Consider the following 24,431-nt stretch of genomic DNA (forward strand, 5'->3'; position numbering starts at 1 on the left):
ATGAGCGAGCTCTGGACCTCAGGCGAGAACCCAGTGGATCGCAACCAGGCGTGGCTATGCAGCGCCACAGTCGTAGAAACTGCCTTGCCCAACGAGTCAGCGGTGTCCAAACCACACCGAACGGCGAACTTAGCCGCATCCTTACCCTCAGCAACCGCCTGGGAAAGCACAGCATGAACCTCCTCAGGACACTGAGGTAACACCTGAGCAACCGTGTCCCACAACGCGCGGGAATAGCGACCCAACAAGCAGGCGGTGTTCACCGACCGCAGCCCCAAGCTGGCCGATGAGAACAACCGCTTACCAAACTGCTGCAGCTTCTTAGAGTCCTTATCCGATGGAGCAGTGGGAAAGGCACTCTGAGACGTCGAGGCCTGGATGACCAGACTCTCAGGCGTGGGATGAGTGGTCAGAAACGCGGGGTCACCAGGCACCGGGCGGTGACGCCTGGCAACATTCTAATCCACAGGAGCCCCTGTGGCCGGCCGCGACCAAGTGCCCAACAGGACATCCATGGGGGAAGTCGTTAAAGGGAAGCAGTGGCTCCGACGAAGTCAACGCCATCTGGAGCACCTCAGTAAGGACGTTAGTTTTGAGGGCCACCATGGGAAGATCAAGGTTGAGGACCTCAGAAACGGGACGGAGCACCATCGTGTAGGAAGCGCCCTCCTCCATCGTAGGTGGGGGAGAGGCAAACCCCGGGTCAGAAGAGACATCGAGGTCCCCGGCGTCCTGCAGATCATCCACCCAGTCCTGCTCGGAGTCACATTGACGGGCAAGAGGGTCCTCGGACCCCTCCCAGTCATCCTCCACCTCCGTTGCGGAAGGAACCGGTCGCGGCGGCAGAGTCGGAGAAGGGACATACGGCGCCGTTTCCCAATGCGGATCCCAGGTAGAAACGAAATGGTCCTGTAACCGGGGCAAGGGTGGAACGAACGGCACCCACTGCGGTGCCGGAGGCGGCGCTGGGGCAGGAGCCGGCAGCGCCGGACCCCGTGACGCCGGGGCCGGAGCCAACGGCGTAGGATCCTGTGGCACCGAAGCTGGATCCGCCGGCGGCGCTGACGGGCCAACAGGATCTGTACACGGGACCGCGGGGCCCGAAGGCGTGCCGGCGGAAGCCCGAGGCCTAAAAAGGCAGTCCATGGTAGCAAGAAACTCTTGCACCTGTTCGGGAGTCGCCGACGGACCTGGGTAAGGCGGGTAATCAGCGGAACTCCCAGGCTCCAAGGGAGCCGCAGGGTCAGAACCCCTGTCCCCCTCATCTGCATCCGAGGACCGACAGGGGGACGTCGGAGAGCGAACACGCTTATTCGACTTCTTTTTATGTCGTCGCTTACCGGAATCCGAGGGCGAAGACATGGAGCTCGAGGAGCGACGACTGCGGCTCCGCGAGCGGTCCCTGGACCTGGAGCGGCGTTGGGACGAGTGTCGGACTTCCAGCAGCTACCGACGCCGCTCCCTCAAGGCCTTCGGGGCCATGGCTCAACAGTCCCTGCAGGACCGAAGTCATGTTCGGTCTCCAGGCAGTAGAGGCAAACATCATGGGGTCCGCCACTGACATGTAGCGGCGCAGGCTCCACAAGACTTAAAGCCAGGCATCCCTACGTACACTAGGAGAAAAAAGGGGGAGACAAAAAGTCTCAAAAGAGTAGTCAAAAAGTGACTAAGGTACGTGCTCAAACCGGATCTGCGCTTGCTGGCGCGGAAAAAGAAAGAACTGATGTCAGCGCGCATGGGTGGCGCCTAAGTACTGTCCGTGACGTTATCTTGGCGCTTACGACGCCAGCAACGGATGCGGAGCCGCATGACGCCACCTATTGATGCGCAGGGGTACTGCTAGCAAAACCTTCCGGATCCAGTCTCACACCTGGGGATATTCGAAGGTAAGGAATCTATCATTAATGTGTCTCTTTCAGATACGTAGTTTAGCAACCGTATAACGTCCATCAGGATCTGACCGTGACTGGGAGTGATTTGCGAATAAGGATTGCAATTCCACATTTGCAGATGGGACCAGGGTCTGTGGGTTCACCTTTTCTAATACTGCTGTCAATGACCTTCCCCACCCAATCTCTGCAGAGTTTATCAGATTCTAGCGCATCTAGATGGGTTTCTTGTAGTAAAGCTCCATCTACGTGTTTGGAAAAGTGTAAAAAGTCAAAAGGAGGGAGGCAAGTTCAAAACTGATATATGCTCAAAAATGTTGAAAAACTCGCTTTCAAAATAATATTGAAGAAAGAGCAATGTATTATGTTTCCAAGGAGAGTGTTGTTACGCAGCAATAGAAGTCGCGGTCTCAGATGGAGCAGGAGACACGACCTCGGAGGTTTACAAAAATGCTGCCACAATGATGACAGGAGGTGCGACCTCCACAAGCAGAAGAGGTGCTACCTTCATTGCAGAAGGAGGCCCGGTCGTGGTGAAGATGAGGAGGTGCGGTCCCGTCAGGAGAAATAGGCACGGCTTCAGGAATGTTGTCCAGTCAGCAATGAGAGGAGCGGCCGCCTCAGCAGGACACAAATACTTGGAGATGTGAGAAGGCGCGGTCCCAGCAGCACAAGGAGGTGCGGCTCATACGGGGACAATGTGCACGGCTTCGGCATGGCAGGGGGTGCGGCGCTGTCAGGGAGAGGAGATGTAGCCCAGAGGAACACGTCAGGCAAGGAGCGTGAGGCAGACCGGAGCCCGTGAGAGCTCCACACCATCGCCGAATTCTGGAGAGCTGTCACCGCCGACCGCCAGAAAAGTCAGCCAAACCTGCCTGCATGACCTCGAGTTGTGCCTGAGGGAGAAGAAGGAGCCCTGCGAACACATGTAAGTAAGTTATTCTGGTCAGGGGCCCATCCCGTGGCGGAGCTCACACTTCAGGCAGCCATCTTCCAGCGTGGCCAGACCACGTCCCCCTGGAATACTGCTTGTTTATTATACCATGGGGCTCCCATCTTGACGACGGGGAATGATTCAGGCATGTGAATCTATGAAAGAGACCCCAATACTGGATAACACTTGTTTGGTAAAGGTCTCTAACCGTTGGGATTTCTTGTCGGGGGCAGGAGATGAATTGGGATTTAGGTGACTGGTTGAAGCCAGCATCACCAAGCTCTCTGGTGTGGGATGCTGAAGGAGAAGGTAAAGATCTAGAGGATCTTGGTACTTGCCTATTTACAGGAAGGCAAGATCCTAGGTTCGCCCAGGGGCCTACCAGAACATCTGTAAAGGCCTCATTACATGGTAGTAAAGGTGCAGATCGAGTTTGTGCAGGCTGAAAACCTTGTTCGTTTTCACCTCCCTGTTAGGTAGAGGGAGATCTAAAACCTCAACTACCCATCGAATCACTGTAGCTAAGGAGGCGGATTCTTCGGTTGTAATAGCTTGCATTGGAAACAAAAGGCCAATACCTGGGGATGTATCCAGATTACTGGCAACCTGAAGCTTTTCAAAGATACTGCCATTATCATATTGGTCTTAGTCCTCAGTATTGTCCCCATCATGACAGTGGGGGACCTGTTTTGAGTGGGTGTATTGTCAAGGTCTGGGTGGGAAAGCATGGTTCTCTGAATCTGCTAAACCAATCTGCTCCATTTCTGACATCTGCATTGGTGCCAATGACTGAACCAGTGTCGTCTGGTACGGTGTCAAGAGCAGCGAGGGGCATGGTGTCGGGCCGGAGTCAGCAGAGTTGATTTTCCCTTTGCTTTCTTATGCTGCTGCTTGGACTAAGCGAAAGACTGTTAGCACGAAATGATGTGGTCAGTATAATGACAGGAGGACCGGGTCTGCGTACGCAACTTGGTTCAAGAGCGGAAGTTATGCAAAGGACACAACTTCTTGTATTCGCTGAAATAGAGCTTTGGCTCCCGGTATTGATAGGCCATCAGGTGCATGAGAGTGCTCTTATAGCATGACTTGTTTGTGGCCCGAGCCCAGACATTAAAGACAGCGCTGTGCTGGTATGTGACCAACATCATCTTCCTGCAGCAACAGAATAAGCTGGAACCCTGCTGTTTTGGGTGGGAGTATCCTTCTCTAATGCACAGATTAAATTGTTTAAAAGTTGTCGTACAAACAGACAAAGTTGGGTGGTCCGGATCCATATCAGAAGGAGCAGGAAAAAAGGTGTGGCACTTATATGTGACTCTGCTCCATCACTTCGGGGAGAGTGTGGGGTCTGTGCATAGCATTACCTAGCAGCACCTGGGGAGTATTCGAAGGTGAGGAATTTGCTCTTACAAATACCCATCGAAAAAAATACTTTAAGAAGGCATATTTAAATAATTAAAGGATTTTGGGATAGCCAACATTGCACTGAAGTTCTAAATAGGAAAAATACATCATTAGGATTTTTGCGAGTTTGCTTACATTTAAGAAAAAATAATCAATATATGTATACAGCTTTTTCAAAATTAGGGATTGGTAAAGAATAGAAAATGTAGCTTCAAGTGTTAGGCAAGTTGCATATTGACATACATCTCAAAAAAGCAGTTGAGTGTGCTCATTTCATTCATAACCAAGCCATAAATGTACCTTGTAAATCAGCAGTAGTAGCATCAGCCACATCCTTAATGCAGTAGCCCTCTGCCTCCAGCATGCTTTCAGACTCAATTTTCATGCGCTCATATTCCCTCATTCTAGCCAATGCTTGATCTAAATGAATGACTGTGTTACCTGTATTCAGAATAAAAGCACATGCTCTAGGAAGGAGGCATTTTAATGTACAGGTCAATAGGCAAATGACTAACATTTACATTAAACTTGAAAAATATCATGAAGTTGTAAGCTGGATCATTAGCATAATTAAGAAGGTATTTAATACAACCAATCCACTTACCAAGATCATCAGTAGCAAAGGGTTCAAAATTTGAAGATGTGGACAAAATGCTCGAGTTGTCAACCTCAGGTTGTTCGCCTTCTCTACAATCTTGTCTGACAACGTTTTTATCAAATGGTTCCTAAAGAACACAGCAACGCATTAATTAGGGTACACTTTTGAAGTTCAACAATTTGTTTAAAGAGTAGCTGCAAACAAGAACATGAAAGATATAAATCCTCTAGTAAAATTCGAAACGAAGGAATGTATCCTTGGAAAACACAACAGTTAAATGGAGTTTAAGACTGACAACTGTGGGTTAAGGTGGAGTAAAGGGAACAGTGGCTTAACCGCAAAACATAAAAAGGCATGAATTGACAAGATGGGTATGAAACCTTCTTACCTGACACCCTGCCGTACATACTTAACTCTCGCCCTACCCTCATTTGTCTGATCCTGAACATTGCTCAGCTGCCTTTTGGCTAGTGTCAAGCTATAGAAATAACATACATACATAAAGGTGGAAACAAGATAGGAAGGACCCAGAGTACATTCCCGAGTGACTAAGTTTGTATGCTTGAGTGATTAGCTGAAGCCATACTTAAAAACAAAGCGGTGTTTAGTTTTAGTGTGTGAAGGTATTCTTATTTTGGAAAAGTGTCCAATATTGAAGCAATGATTGGACATTAAGTTATGTTCAGAATGATTTATTATAGGTTATAATATTTTCCTTAAGAGCCACTTTATATTAGTACTTTAGGTATGCTATGGCGTTACAGATGTTTGCCTTTGAAAATTTGGATTTCAGCAAAGGATACTCAATATTAACATAATTCCTGATATTTATTATTACATAATGCAATGTGTTTTTTTGAATGTGAAGATGTTTGACATTGGTAAGAGTGAATGGTGATGGCAAGATGTAATGTTAACTTAGTCTGGTGGTGGATATTTAGGTGGTGTGATACGTTAGGTGTAGCTATATCATAGTGTTTTTTTTTTTTTTGGGAGGGGCATGGAATGTGGACTAGCTACTATTCCACACTCCTGCACCCACCAAACCTTTTCGGGGAAAATCACTGGCTTTTCTATATGTTTTAAACTCTTAAAATGGTTGTGACTTTATCGGAGAAGAACATGAAGGAAGGCTTTGCAGCATAGAATACCACAAACTTATTCGCACTCTGCTGCTGTGATAGCAACCAGAAAGGGAATGATCTAGTCTTTTAATCCCAATTATACATAGGCTGAAATAGTTTTGTCATACAAAGGTGAGCACATCTTTCAGTTTCCCGGTCAGCACTGGTTTTCAGATTAAAGAAACATGCCAAGGGATCACCTCAAAGCTCTGATGATCAGCCATGTGTACAGTAAGTTTACAACCTGGGCACTTTGGTTCCTGGATATAGCCTCTGTTGAATCTACCTGTGCCAGATGCAGCAGGTAATTTAACAGTCATGAGGGTAATACAATAATGGGTGCTCCTCATTTTGTTAGGGCGAGGTGCAAAAACGATTCCACTTTTTATCTTGGGCATCTTTTTTGGACCGTGTTGTGGAATTAGTCCGATTTCAAAGCACTCCTTGAGAAGCCCCAAGTGCCTGAATCCTCGATCTGTAGGATACACAGCGAGAGGTTGGGGTACACAGGGCTGTAATGAAATAATCCACTCTTCTTCCCTTTTCATGAGCACATTGGTTTCTGTAAATCAAAGTGAAGATCACCCTGCAGCTGCGCTCCAGGAGTCTTTGCACCAGCAGGTGCAACCAACACTCTAAAGGGAAAATAGAGAAACTCCCTGTCCTATTCCACCAGGAAGTGTCCCCATGTGATGCTGGTAACAGAAACCTGGAGATTAAAATTAGAAGCATTTAGCATTTTTGATTGTTTGAAAAATTGATGGTTGAGGTGTCCCAACTAGAAAACAGTTCAGCCATAACTGCCAGTACCAGTTCCTACTCATGTGACGGACTCTGCACTGCTGAAGTTGGTCACCTGGATGTTGTCGACTACAGGTTGATGCTTCACATCATGCTGACTTTCAGTTTCAGCAAACATTCAAGCTTTCTGTGCTTTTATGGACAGGATTTAAAAACATGTCACACCGGGCAAGAATATACAGAGAGGTGTTCTGTTATTTGTCTGAGCAAGCACCATCATCCCTTTGATGCGCAACGAGAATGTTTTGAGGGCGTACTTCGCTGCCCCAAGCTGGAGTATATTGTGGACAAGCCTCTTATGTTGTGCACAGAACCATGGGGGCTAGGGCTCCCTAATGCATGCCTGAGCCGTCCAGTAAAGTGTGTGTGACCAATTTATCCTCCGTAAGAATAAAAAGCGAATTTCAGCTGTAGAATGTGAATGGCATTTCCACCAGACCTAGGGCGCTGCCATGATATCCATCACAATGATTCTGTCATGTCAGGACAAAAGGTTGGCTGTTAAGTACAGAGCCTTGTGTTTAGGGCCTAGTGATGCAGCCACTGGTATAAAGGATTGAGAGTGTCTTTTTTCATAGTGGACCAGGACTATTTTTATTTTATCTGCGGTCTACAAGTTGACTCAAGAAATACCGTTTTTCTCCAGCAAATGTAAAATTACAGGTGTTCACACCATGCTGAGAGTATTGCTCTTCCTTTTATTCCTAGGGGCTCCCACATCTTTTAGGAATGGATTAGATGTTGTTCTATTAAAATGTTCGAAGGTTTATGAGAATTAATGGTCATCCCCCGATAGAGAAAAAATACTTAACTATAACATGACTTATAAAGGGCATATTTATCAAATAAGACTAGAGAAGCAATACAGATGCATGTGGTTTAAGAATCCATTTCCTTTTAAGGTTTTGTTTTCTTAACATTTAGATTAAGTTTAAAAAAAGATAAAGACAATGTTACCAGAAAAACATGTTTTTCTCTTGCATTAATGCTCCAGGATGCTCCCCATGTGCAGAATTATTCTAATGTTTATGACTATTTATGAAGATCCCATCATTGGGAAATCCAGATGCTATGGCACTTTCACCAAAAATACGCTTCTGTCAAAAAAGCATTATGCTTGAACGGAAGAAATACAGGTTAAATAGTCAACTACGCATAGTGAAATTCACAAGGCCCATGTTGTATTGTGCTAAAAAATAACAGGAAATATGGTCGTGGTGATATCCAGAATGGTCAGGAGACTAAAAGCATCATATTTTGTTGCAGGGATTCAGTTGGTAAAGCAGAACTGTGCTTCGTCTCTCTGCCACGTCAGTACCTGTCTGCCAAAATCCTGGCTAGCTCACAGTGCCCCAACTCATAACCTTCCCAGAGTAACAGATGGTTTTGATAACCTAGAACATGACCCTCTAGTCCCCAAGGGTACAGTGGAGACAGATCATCTCACCTTTTGTTTCTCACTCATGCATGCCGTTAGTAAACAAAAGAAAGAAACGAAGACAGTTTACAATATATTTATTGAAACTATTGTAGTTTATTGAGAAGCAAATGTGCAGCGATAAGTAGGTACAATCAACTAAGCAACGTAATCAACATTACTGGCAGGATGTATACAATAAGCAACCCCACTATGGCAAATGATATATCTGTCTAGGACTACCCTCACTATGTGAGCACGTGAATATTAGTGATCTCTGGGACTACCAGCAGACCCCATAGCGGTGTACATGGTTAGGTGGTCCGCATCATAGGTGTAAACTTAGTTTGCGCAAAGCTGCATGTTAAACTGTGGGGGCATTAGTTTTAGCACAGGTCTCTACCGGAATTCTTCTCTGTCCCCATTGGGCCAAGACACAGTTTATATGATAAGAAATACTGTGTTGGAAAGCCGCAGCTGTGCTAGAGTGTTGTCTAGAACGTTAAGAGCTGTTGCTGACCTAGCAGTAAACACTACAACATGGTGTTATGTATTTTAGAAGATGTTGTACAAAATGTGCAGACTGACTTCAAAGACGAGTCACCGAATAACAAAACATGTACAACGTATTCCTAAGATAATGTCACAAAACAAAAGTGTTGTGTGGCTGCGTAAGTAGAGGCAGCCTTAACGTCTAATATGCAAAACTAGGGGAGAACCAAAGTGGGCCATGAAATTAAGCACCACAATATTAAACTTGTAAAGGAAGTCATTTCTGATGTTTAGGCAACCATATTAAAACATGATCACTCACACAAAATGAATGGAGCAGAATCATGCAAAAGCTTCTCTTTAGACAAGCAATATTATAAGACAAAACACTTACATCATCTGTTTCAAGGCTTTCACTCGGAGTGAGTTCAGAGTTTGATACGACCCAGGCAGCAGAATTCAAGATCTTACCACCCTCTTCCTCCTCCTTTTCACTGTTCTCGGATATGTGTCTGGTTACAATGTCCTGATAAAAGCCACACAATTACATACATTTTATATTTGTACTAACTCCTTTCACTTACACGAATAAAACCTTGAAATGTTTCAGTTACCTGTAATGCATATAATGCTCTCTGCCGTAAATAATCGGTATTAAGCAACTGAAGTTCATGAAAAAGTTCAATAAGGAAGTGTGGACGAGGTTCATTTTGGGAAATCAAAGTAGCAACTTCAGAATATATGGTGTCCCGCAAGGCTTCAAACATGGAAAACTCACTCCCAGTTTCTGTGAAACATGATAAAATATTTTCTTTTACAATAAAGAAGAAATATGGAAACAGTAGAATATTCCAGCAGAAATGAAAAACAATTTCAACATCATTATATATACTAATTTTAAATTTCATACCTTTCCAAAGAGGAGCGTTACAAAACCAAATGGAAGCTAAATGCATGCAATTTATTTTTAAACTCACAATTTCAATAGGTTTTTAAAGTGTGTACTAAATGAAAAAGTTACTTCCCTTTGGTAACCATCTATTTGCAGAAACTCTATTTAGGCGATTTAAATTGGTTGGGTTGATCCATATGGCAGAGGAATGCTAGCAAGGTAGCCAAGTAACCTTTGACTGCCCCTACAGAAAAGCCTTGATGTGCTAAAGAAAGACAGGCTTTCAAAGGATCTTCAGCGTTATCGGAACAAGTGACAAACTTGTTCCATCTTCTCGAGGGGTAGAAAAAAATAACACTTACAAATTTGTTAACTGGCATACAGGCAAATGTCCAGATTAATCTTCAGTCATGGAGGTGTAGGATCTGAAGGTTTGGCTGTAGAACCTGGCTCTCCCACTGGGAAAGAAGATCTACCCAGAGAGGAAGACTGAGAGGGGGGACACACTGAGAGGTACTGGATGTCTGCAAACCACACCCTTCTCAGCCAATCCTGAGCAATTAAGTTTATTTAAGCCCTGTTTTCATGAATCTTGCCCGAAACCCAAGGAAACAAGGGTATGGGAGGAAAAGCGAAGAGAAGTGGAAAATCCCATTTCAACTTGAAACCCCACCCCCATCAATGGATACTAGATGGTACAGACCTTCAGACAATGCGTATTGAGCAGTAAACAGATCCACTTGGGGGTACCCCCCTTGGGGGAATATGTACGAAAACACTTCCTGCTGGAGACGCACTTGGGGTCGGCGAGGTGACAGCTAATGAGCCTGTCAGCTCTGGTGCTTACAGCTTGGTTGCCAACTCCAAAGATGGTTAGGTATAATGTAAGCGCTGTGCGGGAGTCAGAGTCAAATGCCGGTCTAAGACAAATCTTACATCATCAGCCACTGCTACTAGTGTTGTTTAAGTACTTTGAAGTGACCTAAACCCAGATTAGGATAGGTTCAGTAAGTTGTTTTTTTTCCAAGGTATGTCAACAAGCTGGAGACTTATAGTGATCTTTGGATCACAAGGTAAATAGCAACATGAGCCTGTACGTGCTAAGAAATTATGAATCCACAATAGGTTCATTCAGGAGAGGCACTATCATAAGGACAGAGAGGCCTTTGCTGATTTAATGCACAAATTACTTACCTTCGGTAACGCTATATCTGTAAGAAACATTAGTTAGTGATAGATTCCTTACCTTAGAATTATCCCCAGGCGTCAGGCTGGATCCGGAAAGATTTTTTGTTAGCAATACCCTTGCGCGTCGCTAGGCGTCGGTCTGCGGCTCCGCGTCCGTCGTCGGCATCATGATCGCCGGGATGACGTGGTCAGAGTACTTAGACGCCGCCCTTGAGCGCTGACGTCAGTTCTTCTACATAGCTTATCGCGCCAGGAACGCAGAGCCATGCAAGAGACCAACATTGGTGCCATGAATCTAGGGCCCTGAAAGGGATGACCTTAACCCTAGATATCAGTTCGCAGAACGGGTAGGATGGGTGGGGCAGTAAGGAATCTAACTAACTAATGTTTCTTACAGATATATCGTTACCGAAGGTAAGTAACTTGTTCATCTAAAAGAAACACGTTAGTTAGATTCCTTAACTTAGAATAGATACCCCAGCAATACCAACCCCGGTGGTGGGTCTGCGAACCAAGATCACACCAGGAAGTCCTGGAGAACGGAACGGCCAAAGAAGCAATCTCTCCGGACTTGGCTGTCCAGTCAATAATGCTTGGCAAAAGTGTGCAGCGAGGCCCACGTTGCTGCCTGACAAATGTCCTGCAATGGGACTCCCCGTCCTTGGGCAGTAGTAGCCGCTGTGGATCGAGTGGAATGGGCCCTCAGCCCCACAGGAGGTTCCTTCTTAGCCAAGGAATAACAGGCCTTAATGCACAAAACGACTCACCGAGAGATGGTTCGCTTGTGCACTGCCCACCCCTTCTTAGCGCCCACGTAGCCAACAAAGAGTTGGTCGTCCACCCGGAACTGTTTAGGGCGGTCCAGATAGGACAGTGCCCGTTTTGGGTCCAGACGGTGGAGTCTCTTCCTCTTTCGAGGGATGCGGAGGCGGAAAGAAGGTGGGCAGTGTAACAGACTGGCCGATGTGAAAAGCAGTTACCACCTTAGGAAGAAAGGAAGGACGAGTCCTGAGAACAACCTTGTCCAGATGGACAGAAAGGAAAGGAGGCTTAGAAGAAAGAGCCTGGAGCTCACTCACCCTTCTAGCAGAGGTGATGGCAACGAGGAAGCAGTCTTAAGAGTCAGAAGATGAAGAGGACAATTATGAAGTGGCTCAAAGGGAGCGCACATCAGATAGGTTAACACCAGGTTCAAATCCCACTGAGGCATTACGAAAGGGACAGGAGGAAACATATGAGTAATGCCCTTAAAGAATTGAGCAACAACAGGGGATTTGAAAAGATAAGGCTGATCAGGAAGCCGTAAGAAAGCAGAAATAGCTGAAAGATATCCCTTGAGTGTGCCCAGAGCAGAGCCCTGCAGGGCCAGGGAAAGAGGAAGGAGGAGAACCTCAGAAAGAGGGGCGGAAAGGGGATCCACAGCCTTTACTGTGCACCATGCCACAAATTTGTTCCACCTGCAGGCGTATACCGATTTAGTGGAGGGACGCCTGGCTGCCAGAATGACATCACAGACTTCAGGAGGCAAGTCAAATGGCATCAACTGTCGCCGCTCAATCTCCACGCATGGAGGTGGAGGCTGGACAGGTTCGAGTGGAGGACCGTCCCCTGCTGCTGCGACAGAAGGCCCTCCTGAAGAGGCAGATGAATCGGGGGATCGATGGACAGACTGAGTAGCTCGGGATACCAGTATCTTCATGCACAATCCGGAGCCACAAGGATGACTTGGGCCCGGTCGCGCCTGAGCTTCTTCAGCACTCTGAGCAGAAGTGGTATAGGCGGAAAGGCGTACAACAGACCGCAACTTCACTCGTGACGAACAGCGTCTCCGAGCGAGTGCCGCCTTGGAAATTGCAACTCGCAGAACTGATAACATTATTCGGTGGCGAATAGATCTAACCAAGGCTCTCCCCACTGCCGAAAGAGTCCTTGTGCCACGTCCGAGTTCAGACGCCATTCGTGATCCATCATGCACCGGCGGCTGAGTTCGTCCGCTCTGGCGTTCAGAGAGCCCGCCAGGTGTTGAACCACCAGGGTGATGCCCAGATGTTCCAGCCATGTCCAGAGGCGCAGAGCCTCCTGACAAAGGGTCCACGACCCCACCCCGCCCTGTTTGTTGCAATACCACATGGCGGTGTTGTCCGTGAACACCTGCACTACACTTCTCCGAACAGAGGGAAGGAATGCAATCAGTGCAAGTTGGATCGCCCGTAGCTCCAATAGGTTGATATGGAGGCGGGACTCCGCCGGAGGCCAGCGGCCTCTGATCTCTGCCTCTCCCATGTGGCCCCCCCCATCCCAGGAGGGACGCATCCGTCAACACTACGTGCTCTAGCTGGGGTAGGGAGAGGGATCTGCCACTGACCCAAGCGCGGTCCGTGAGCCACCACTGCAACTGTCTTGCAGTGCCCTCGGAGATCAAGACATGGTCGGACAGGTTGCCCCGATGCTGGGCCCACTGAAACTTGGACTTCGACAACAGACGCGGAGCAGCAGACGACGCAAGGGTATTGCTGACGAAAAATCTTTCCGGATCCAGCCTGACGCCTGGGGATATTCTAAGGAAAGGAATCTAACTAACCTGTTTCTTTCAGATGGGAAGAACAGGCATAAAAGTCATGGCACATGTAGAGAGCCCACCCCCCCTGATACCGAGCAAGGAATGGGACCAGTTCCAAGACAGACAGGGACAACAAACCTCCAAGCTACCCCAACCTAGAGGGCAACCACCCACAAGGGCAAGACATGGCCAGAGGACCCTCAAACCAGAGGATAGCAATGGAAGGAGGGAGGGAAGGGAGGACAAGGATAGAAGCAATCCCCCCCAAACCTGGAGCAGCCAGAGCAGCAGGGCACCGGCGCACCGAAACCCCATCCTACAAAGAACCAAGGGGGGAATGAACTGCCCCCAGACGGAGCCACCCGTCAAGAACAGAGAAGACACTCACAGGAGACAGAGCCCCCCACCGGGAGGCGAGTACCGAAAAACAATCCAAGGGTCCTCGCAGAAGAGGGGAGGAAGAGCGGGCTGTGAAGGAATCTTCGGCTAGAATCGTCTCTGCCAGATACATCGTTACCGAAGGTAAGTAACTCGTACATGTGATAGAGACTACTAGCCACATATTCCTTCACATAGAATAGATACCCCAGCAATAACCCCTGGGAAGGGGGGTCTGCGAAAGGACCCCACCAGCCAATGCAGGACAGAGGGCCCCACAGGGGACCAGATCTGTGGACCAGGTAGAACCTCGCCTCTGCCAGGACAAGGGAACCCCCACAAGCAGTAGGAGGGAAAGAAGGTTGAAGAGACTCATATACTCACAGCAGAGGAACCAAGGGCAAGGGCTGAGAGGCTGAAGCACCCCACTCCCCCACAAGGCAACATAGCTTTCGCCGAATGCCAAGACAGGAAGACGGCAGAAGAAGAAGCCAAGAGAGCCCGAGGAAACTAGGGAGAAGAGGGCAAGCCCACTCCAGATGGAGAACAGCCTGCTAGACAGAACAATGCCGGCAGTCAAGGCCAGAAGCAAGAAGAACAGCCCTAGGCCCCAGGAAGGCAGAGGAGGCAACGCCTGGCAAGGGAGAACACAGGGACAACCCAGACCACAGAAAGCGAGCAGGGCGAGGAGGAAGGCCCGGGCCACCACGAGTGGCCTCGCACACTACCTCAGGAAGCAAAAGCAACCTACATAAACACCATGGAGAACAGGTACCAGAAGGCGACCAGAACCCTCCAGCAGAGCGCAAGCCATATGACAGCTACCATAACCCCACAAAGGGCACGTGAAGTTCCAAGATATGGGAACCCTCTTTGGTAGAACTTCCGCAGCAGAGGAAGAAACAAAAAAAACACAGGGAAAAAAAGCATCCCCGATGCAGGCTTGACAGCAGCTAAAGCAAAGCAGAAGGCCTAATTACAGGGCCAAATCTGCACAACAACTCCTGCAGAACTCACACACAACAAAAGGGCCGTCCAGCAGCCAACAATGCCAAAGTCCCAAGGAAGGACATAAGCAGCCATAAAAACATACTCCACAACCATAACAGTCGGCCTACAAAGGCCCAAAAGCAACCCTAACTCAGTAGTCACTGAGGAGGGGACGGAGGAGGAGGACGGGGTCCTGCCAAGAGCCTCTGGATGGCGGAGTCAGCCAGGGGATGGAACAACAGACTGCCATCAAATGGGAGATCAATGAGTCTCTCCCGAATATTTTCGGGGAAAACGCCGTCCCGAAGCCAAGCATGGCGACGGAGAGCGACCGAGGAGGCCATGGCCCGGTCCAGCGCCTCAGAGATGTCCAGGGCGGAGCGGAGATTAAACGCCGCAAGCTCCCGGCCATCCAAGGCATGATGCGGCAAATCCACCTAAGCAGATTCCTGGGACGCTGCAGACCCCAGAGACTCAGCTGAGTCCCACAAAGGGAGGCCCGAGCCAGCACACACAAGGTGTTAAGGGCCCGCAGGGCCGCGTTGGTCGAGGTGAAAATGCTGCGTCCCCAAGTGTCCAGCCAGCGGGCCTCTCTGGACGGCGGAGCCAAGAGGGGCGGCAGGGAGGGGAAAAGCAGTCCATAAAAGGGGGCTGGCGGCTGAGGGGTGAAGGGACAGGCACGCCGGGTCACGCGGCGTCGGAAGGGCCGATGCAGAAGATGCGGAGGCACCGGGTCCCCGGAAGCAGGACGCCTCAAAGCCTCCGTCAAGGCAGAAAGGAGCGAACCTTCAAAGGGAAGCAAGATTTCCCTCCCACCAGAGCCCTGGTTGAGAACCTCCAACAGATGGTCTGTCGAAAAGTGAGACACCGGGTCACCCATGCGTAGGATGCCCACAGCCGTGGACACCGCGTAAGCGAAGGCCGCACCGGCATCCGTAGGGCCCCGTGGTGGAAAAAGCAGCTCTCTGTGAGCGACGTCTGCAAACTAAGGCGGCCGTCCCCGAGGCCAAGCGGGGCGGGCAAGGGCCAGACCTGGAAGTCAGAAGGAGCCTTAGAATGAGGAACCTGCCACTCTTCCGACGAACACCTCTGCCTCATGAAGGGCGGGGAGCCGCCCTTCGACGCCAGTGAAAAGGACACCACACGGCGACCAGTCTCCAAGGAGGACGATACCAAGATGCAGCCTGCTTCCGGAGAAGGAGCGTCTGAAGACGAATCCGCGGAACAACCCCCGCGCGGAGCCGTAGAGTCCGCTGCTTGAGGCAGGACACCGGCGCCATCTGGCGTTACCGGGCAAGGGACCTCCAAGTCACTCCGCACTGGAGACCGGAGTCGCACCGGCCTGACCCCCGCCAAGGCAACCACCTGCATGGGGGAATGGGACGGGCCCGAAGCCCTTCGCCGGCCACGGCCCAGAAGGAGTTGAAGGTCGCCCGGCAACCCCTGTGGCGGCGCCAAGGACGATACAACCTCCGACTCACCCTCCAACGAGGAAGCCGCCTGTGAGGAGGTACGAAAGGCGCCCGGAGAGGGGCGAGGGGTCTGCCCTCAGCCTCGACCCGGAGCAGGACGAGGAGAGTCCACCGACCCCTGTGGCTCCGTACGGACCAGATGCTGCCGGTGCCGTAGCTTTGTCAACTCGGGCTAGACAGGACCATCCTGCCAAGGGACCGAGAGGGGCTCAGGGATGCGACCCCAGCCCCGGCGACCTCCCGTGACGGCAGAGGGACCTCCGCAGGAGTTTGGGCGAGGCAGACGCCGTGGCCTGAAGGAGGTGCCCCAGAGGAGCCGCACCACAACAGCACCACATCCTCCAAGCCTGGATGCGACTCAGTCGGCGCCGGGGCCGGAGTCACCAGCGGCGCCGCGGAGGGTCCTGAGCAGGGCGAGGGAACCGCCAAAGCCCCAGGAGAGGAAGGAGGAGGAGACGCTAGCAAGTCCTGCAAAGGCACCGCGTAAGTCTCCATCTGGACTCTCAATGCCCCAAAACCGGGAAACGGTAAATAGGACGACACGTGGGGACGCATCACCCGCGGAGAGCCCACGCCCCCGGTAGGCCGGAGACCAGCCCCCGGGGACGAACTGCGACACTTACCCATCAGGGAGCGACGCTCACGTGACATCGGAGAAAGGCAAGGACGACGAGCACAGCCAGACCTGAAGAACAAGTTACTTACCTTCGGTAACGATGTATCTGTAAGAAACATTAGTTAGTTAGATTCCTCACCTTAGAATATCCCCAGGCGTCAGGCTGGATCCGGAAAGATTTTTGTAGCAATACCCCTTGCGCGTCGCTAGGCGTCGTCTGTGGCTCCGCGTCTGTCGTTGGCGTCGTGCGCCGGAACGACGTCGGAGTACTTAGACGCCGCCCTCGCGCGCTGAAGTCAGTTCTTGTACATAGCTTTCCGCGCCAGGAACGCAGAGCCATGCAAGAGACCGACACTGGTGCCAATAAGTCTAGGGCCCTGAACAGTATGACCTTAACCCTAGTTGTCGGTTCACAGAGCGGGGAGGACGGGTGGGTCGGTGAGGAATCTAATTAACTAATGTTTCTTACCGAAGGTAAGTAACTTGTTCATCTGAAAGAAACACGTTAGTTAGATTCCTCACCTTAGAATAGATACCCCAGCAATACCAACCCCGGTGGAGGGTCTGCGAACCAAGATCACACCAGAAAGTCCTGGAGAACAGAACGCAGAACGGCCAAAGAAGCCATCTCCCTGGACTTGGCTGTCCAGGCAATAGTGCTTGGCAAACGTGTGCAGTGAGGCCCATGTCGTCGCCGTCCGTTCCAGGGCAGTAGTCGCCGCCGTGGCCCGGGTGGAATGGGCTCTCAGCCCAACAGGAGGGTCCTTTTTCGCCAAGGAGTAACAAACTTTTATACACAAGACGACCCACCGTGAGAGGGTCCGTTCGTGTACGGCTCTCCCCTTCTTAGCACCTACGTATCCAACAAAAAGTTGGTCGTCCACCCGGAACTGTCTGGTGCGGTCCAAATAAAAGAAGAGCGCACGTTTTGGGTCCAGACGGTGGAGCCTCTCTTCCTCTTTCGAAGGATGCGGAAAGAAGGTAGGCAAAGTGACCGATGTGAAAGGGGGTCACCACTTTCGGAAGAAAAGGACGAGTCCGGAGGACAACCTTGTCCGGATGAACAGAAAGAAAGGGAGGCTTAGATGACAGAGCCTGGAGCTCACTCACCCGTCTAGCCGAGGTGATAGCATCCAGGAAAGCAGTCTTAAGAGTCAGAAGACGAAGTGGACAATTGTGAAGGGGCTCAAAGGGAGTGCACATCAGAAAGGTCAAAACAAGATTCAAATCCCACTGAGGCATTACGAAGGGGACAGGAGGAAACATGTGAGTAATGCCTTCAACAAAGCGCGAAACAACAGGGGAATTGAAAAGAGAAGGCTGATCAGGAAGCCGTAAGAAAGCAGAGATTACAGAAAGATAACCTTTCAAGGTGCCCAGAGCAGAGCCCTGCTGGGCCAAAGAAAGAAGAAAGAGTAGAACCTCAGAAAGAGGGGCGGATAGGGGATCCACAGCCTTTGCTGTGCACCATGCCACAAATTTGTTCCACCTGCAGGCGTATACAGATTTTGTGGAGGGACGCCTGGCTGCCAGAATCGCATCACAGACTGCAGGAGGCAAGTCAAATGGCATCAACTGTCGCCGCTCAATCTCCACGCATGGAGGTGGAGACTGGACAGGTTCGGGTGGAGGACCGTCCCCTGCTGCTGCGATAGAAGGTCCTCCTGAAGAGGCAGTCATATCGGAGGATCGATTGACATACTGAGTAGCTCGGGATACCAGTACCTTTGTGCCCAATCCGGAGCCACCAAGATGACTTGGGCCCGGTCACGCCTGATCTTCTTCAGCACTCTGGGCAGAAGTGGTATAGGTGGAAAGGCGTACAACAGACCGCAACTCCACTCGCGACGAAAAGCGTCTCCGAGCGAGTGCCGCCTTGGAAATTCCAACACACAGAACTGCTGACATTGCGCGTTCTCTTCGGTGGCAAATAGATCTAGCCAAGGCTCTCCCCACTGCAGAAAGAGACCGTGAGCCACGTCCGAGTTCAGACGCCATTCGTGATCCACCGCGCCCTGTTTGTTGCAATACCACATGGCGGTGGTGTTGTCCGTGAACACCTGCACGACACTTCACCGGACAGAGGGAAGGAAGGTTTTCAGTGCAAGCCAGATCGCTCTCAGCTCCAACAGGTTGATATGGAGTTGAGACTCCGCCGGAGACCAGAGGCCTCTGATCTCCGCCTCTCCCATATGGCCCCCACATCCCATGAGGGACGCGTCCGTCACTACTACGTGCTCCGGTTGGGGTAGGGAGAGGCCTCTGCCCCTGACCCAATCGCGGTCCGTGAGCCACCACTGCAACTGTTTCGCAGTGCCCTCCGAGATCAAGACATGGTCGGACAGGTTGCCTCGATGCTGGGCCCACTGAAACTTCAGGTCCCACTGCAGAGCCCGCATGCGCCAACTGGTGTAATGCACCAACAGGAAGCAGGAGGCCAACAGCCCCAGAAGCCGCAGCACCAACCTGACCGAAACCCAGGATAGAGGCCGAAAGATGGGAATCAGAGCATGAATATCCCGGACCCGCTGTTCGGGAGGATAAGCCCGGAACTGCGCCAAATCGAGAACCGCTCAGATGAAGAGGAGCTTCTGGGAGGGTCTCAGGTGTGACTTCGGCACGTTGACGGAGAACCCCAGCAAATGCAGGAGGTCGGTCGTAGTCTGGAGGTGGGAGACTACTTGCTGGGGCAAGCCCGCCTTCAACAGCCAGTCGTCGAGATAGGGGAAGACTGGAACCTCCGATCTGCGCTGATGAGCTGCGACCACCGCCATCACTTTCGTGAACACCCGAGGGGCACTGGTGAGGCCGAAGGGGAGCTCGGTGAACTGAAAGTGCTCTTGGCCCACCGTGAACCGCAGGTAACGCCGGTGGGCCGGCAGGACGGGGATGTGAAAATAGGCGTCCTGCAAGTCCAACGCTACCATCCAGTCTCCAGGGTCGAGGGCAGCCAGAACCTGAGCTAAAGTTAGCATTTTGAACTGTTCCTTCCGGAGGAAGGCGTTGACGCTCCTGAGGTCCAAGATATGGCGTAGGCCCCCTTTGCCCTTCTTGGGAACCAGAAAGTAGTGGGAATAGCAACCACGGCCTACTTCTGGACCAGGAACGCGCTCAACGTCCTCTTTGGCCAAGAGGGCCGTAACTTCCTCCCGCAGAGGATTCAAGTGATCCTCCGATATACGGTGGCACTGCGGTGGCATGGCTGGAGGGGTCGTCTCGAAGGGGAGGGAGTAGCCCCTTCGGACAATTTGCAGCACCCACCTGTCTGAAGTGATGGATCGCCAGTGGAGCAGGTGATGGCGAACTCTGCCGCCCACTGGCGTGGAATGGGCCTGAAAGCTCGGACTAGGTGGGCTTTGAGGCGGATGCTGCCGGGGTGGATGTGGACTGACCGGCACGTTGTCCTCCAGTACCGCCACGGCGGAATCCACGTCCGTGACCGCTTGCAGGTTGGGTCTGCAGCCGGTGGCTAGGCGGACGTGAGGAGGCACCCCTTCCTTGGCCACGAAAGGGGCGAAAGGCAGAAGTTTGCGGCCATGGGGCCGAGAGACCCAAGGACCTGCCCGTAGCCCGGTAGTCCTTAAAACGAGCCAGCGCACTATCCGCCTTCTCACCAAAAAGGCGAGTGCCATCAAAGGGCATATCCATGAGGGAACTCTGGACATCCCCCGAAAAAGACGTGGACCGCAGCCAGGCGTGGCGCCGGAGCGCCACCGTGGTGGAAATCGCCCTACCCAGCGAGTCCGTGGTGTCTAGTCCACACCGTATGGCATGTCGTGCTGCATCTCGCCCGTCAGCAAGCGCCTGGGAGAGACGTGTCCGGGCCTCCTCCGGACACAGGGGCAGCAGGTCCTCCACCGTATCCCACAGAGAGTGGGAGAAACGGTCCAAGAGGCAAGCGGTGTTCAAAGACCGCAGGCCCAAACTCAGGGAAGAGAACAGCTTCTTTCCGAACTGTTCTTGCCTCTTGGATTCCCGATCCGGAGGAGCGGAGGGGAAGGAGGATTGGGAAGTGGAGGCCTGGATAACCAGACTCTCGGGGGTGGGGTGTTGGGACAGGAAACTGGGGTCGCCGGGAGCAGGGCGGTGGCACCGGGCCACGTTCCGATCCACAGGAGGAACTGTGGAGGGCTTGGACCAAGTGCCCTGCAGAACGTCTATGAGGGCCTCATTGAACTGCAGCAGAGGCTCAGTGGAGCTTGCTGACGGTTGAAGCACCTCTGTGAGGACGTTAGTCCTCACGGCCACAGCAGGCAGCTCGAGCCCCAGGGCTGGGTCCACCTTGCCGAGCACCACTGAAAAAGCTGCACCTTCCTCCGAGCCCACAGTCGGAGGAGAGATGAAACCAGCGTCCGGAGAAGTGTCCAGACCACTGGCATCCCCCAGTTCGTCTGCCCAGTCCTGTGAAAGTTGGCCCTGTAGGGCCATAGGGTCCTCAGACCCCTCCCAGTCGCCCCTGTCATCCGATTCCTGATAAACAGGAGGAACGATCGGAGCCGGGCGGTAGATGAAACGCTCATCCATCGGCGCCGGGACAAGGGCTAAACCGGGGAACTGCGTTGTCCGGAGACGGCGCCGGCGCACGACGCCAACGACGGACGCGGAGCTGCAGACGACGCCTAGCGACGCGCAAGGGGTATTGCTACAAAAATCTTTCCGGATCCAGCCTGACGCCTGGGGATATTCTAAGGTGAGGAATCTAACTAACGTGTTTCTTTCAGATGCCGTCCGCCAAAGCAGACCGATGGGAGGAGGTCGATTTGGAGAGGCGCGCCGAGAGAAGTTTCATGCGGCACTGCCGCCGCGACTTAGGCATCAACTTTTGGCATGCCGCACAATCTGAGGTGCCGTGATCCTCCCCCAAACACCACATGCAAATGAGGTGAGGGTCCGTCGCCGCCATAAGACGCCCACAAAATGTGCAAGTTTTAAAGCCCGAAGGCATTCGCACACTGTTCCACCAAAAAAGAATGGAAAAAAGGGGGGCCTAAACAGGCCTGTAGCAAAAAACGGATACGCGTTGCACGCGGAAAAGGAAAAAACTGACGTGGGCGCGCCGGGGAGGGTCTTATGTGACCTCGCTGACGACACGTACGCGGACGACGCCTGGGTGGAGTTGCGTGGTGTCGTCCCACCCCCTAGTTCTAGTGTACACCTTGTATCAGTCCAAACAACCCTTATGGTGATTGGTTGTAAAGTCAAACTTACAGACCAGCTATCCTAGTGGTAGCATGGACAAGAGCAGTCTTAGGCTAAACTCTGAATGGCATGTGAAGCCAGCTGTTATACCGTTATAATCCCTTGAATACCAAATGAAAGGACACCACACCAAGTATAGATAAAGTTAGAATGTATTTATTCTAGCATTTACCCTCAGCACTCTTTATGAGTTCAGAGGTCTAAGTACAAACAATTTCTTAAGTAGCATACGTTAAGTTACACAGGGAAATACAGTTAGGCCCAGGTGCCACGCAAACCATATACTAAGAAAGTGGTATAAGTACCACTTCACGAACAGGGAGTAGGCCTAGGGCATCGCTGGGGCTACACTACCCTACCAATAGTTAGGAAGTGGGAGGCCCACGGGAAGCGTGTGCAGTGTGGAAACACGCACGCGGGTTACATTAAAGTCAATGGGAATGTAACAGTTAGAAATAGGAAGAACAAGGACACTTCCGAAGAAGCTAGGAGGAAGCAACTAAAGACTTAGACACTTGGATAGTCAATACCCACTGAAGCACCAGAGTACTCGCATTACCTCACCCACAGGAGACGGGTGCATAGGTGTGAAGATGTGTCGGGTGTCGTCGCTGGATCCTATGGATGCCTGAAGAACAGATGCTGGCAGGCGGCCAGGAGGAAGATGTCCGGTGGATCCAAGGATGGATCTTGAAGGAGGAACACCAGCAAGCAGAGGGGACAAATTCTGGGTCACTAGCCAGTGACCGTGTGGAACCAGGCGATTTCGTGCAGACCACAGGTGATGTCTTGAAGCTTGTCTCTGCAGCTGCGTGGACCAGGAGGTGTCGAGGACGACCAGAGCCAGGGTACGAGCTGTCCCACGAAGGATCTTGCTGATGACTGAGTCGACGTCCCGATTGGAGTCAACAAGCCTTGGCAAAGGCAACCCACGCGGAAAGGGAAATTCGCTCCAGGTGCAGACCAGGAAGGTCTGGGGTGCTTCTCTTTCACAGGGAAGCAAGGGCCAGTCTGGAGGAGCCAAACCAGCGGTGCAAAGTTAAAGGTTCGTCGTCACTGAGGCTACTAGCCAGCGGGCCAGCAACCGGACAGACGCGTCGAGCAGGAAAATGCAGATGGGCCCTGTAGGAGAGTAGGGTCTGCTTTCTATGTTCACCCCCACTTTTTGCTTTTGCTTTACTGGTTTTCGACTTAGATGTGGCTGTGGGCCTGCTAATCAGACCCACAGCCCTGCTGTTCTCTCTCTAAATTAATACTATGTACTTTAGGTGCATAACCCATCTGGATAGGATCACCTTATTGGCCCCTGTACAGTGTACCCTAGGTACCCAGGGCATAGGTGTACCCTAGGCCTACCAGGGGCTGCAGCATGTATTGTGCCACCCCTGGCCTGGCCTTCCATTTTGACACAACTGGCTGATCACTCAGCTGGGGCAAGGTCGTGTAATCACCCCTTGCTTAGGTGTAGTATTCCTATACCTAACTTACATATAGACACATGTGTACCTATCAGTCACTCCTATGGCAGGCCTTGACAATCCTGGAGGCAGAGTGCTTGGTAACATGTGAGATGGTGCTCTAGCATGAGCTGAGCCTGTCTGCAGCTTTCGGAACCTTGTCCTTATAGCTGTTCTATGATATAGCCTACCATATACTCTTAAAGTGCCTTATAATCTTAAACGGTTATGGTAACTATGGTTTGGCTTTATCAAAACATGTCGTGTAAGGTGTCTAACACTAGGGAATAACACCCCCATGCCATTTCTGGACATGAGAATATTATTCCCCCCTTCTAGAGGGAAAGACATGTTAAAATCATACTTCAACTGTTAGCCTCTGACCAAAGCCTCAGCATCACAAAATGGATGCTGCTGCCACGACACAAGTCTGACCTCCTGCAGCTGGGAGTGATCCCAGCCAGGGAGGCCTGGACAATAGGTTTCCTGCTTGGGGAGGTGCTAGCACCTCCCCAGACAGCCTTTAGTGTATTGGGGCAGGGTGGGCTGAAAGGAATGAGACATGCCTGGGGCACACAAGGTGTTCCTTGCATAGTCCAGTTCAAACCGGCGCTGGGGCACTCCAGCCCCAGCTCTGGCGCGAAACTGGACAAAGGGAAGTGGGTGTAACCACCCCCTCCCAGGTCCCACCCATAAGGCGTGACCTAGCAGGTATCCCAGCCCCCCAGATTAGTATAAGAGTGGGAGTTGGGCCTCAAGACTTTAGATTATCCTGAACCTGCAAAACTGAACAGAAACTCTGGACCTTCGACATTCGACGAAAGAAGAAGACTGAAGAATCTCCCTTGTAGCCAAGGAGTGGCTACCCTGTGCAAACAGGCACCATCAAGAGACTACCCTTTGCTTTGCGACCGTTCTACGAGGAACCGACTGCAGAGCCCGACCAGAGCCTTGACTTCCAGACTTCTCCGACCCTCATCTACATCTGCAGCAGAGCTGAGATCCGTGGAGGCGACGAGC

General features: G+C 51.3%; 1 protein-coding gene across 5 annotated transcripts in view; it reads right to left on the reverse strand.

Moving 5' to 3' along the window:
- PCM1 (pericentriolar material 1) overlaps positions 1 to 24,431 on the reverse strand; it is a 1,275,228-nt gene that overhangs the window by 477,705 nt on the left and 773,092 nt on the right. For 4 of the 5 annotated variants that reach the window (XM_085641994.1, XM_085641995.1, XM_085641992.1 and 1 more), the window contains exons 25-28: positions 9,274 to 9,446; positions 9,054 to 9,185; positions 4,832 to 4,952; positions 4,528 to 4,668 (exon numbers count right to left, since the gene is read on the reverse strand). In XM_085641994.1, coding sequence (XP_085498120.1) covers positions 4,528 to 4,668; positions 4,832 to 4,952; positions 9,054 to 9,185; positions 9,274 to 9,446 — 567 coding nt within the window. The remainder of the gene's footprint in view (positions 1 to 4,527; positions 4,669 to 4,831; positions 4,953 to 9,053; positions 9,186 to 9,273; positions 9,447 to 24,431) is intronic. The other variant, XM_085641996.1, reaches the window with a different exon arrangement.

This window comes from Triturus cristatus, chromosome 2_2, assembly GCF_964204655.1.
Source record: "Triturus cristatus chromosome 2_2, aTriCri1.1, whole genome shotgun sequence".
NCBI classification, from domain to species: Eukaryota; Metazoa; Chordata; class Amphibia; order Caudata; family Salamandridae; genus Triturus; species Triturus cristatus.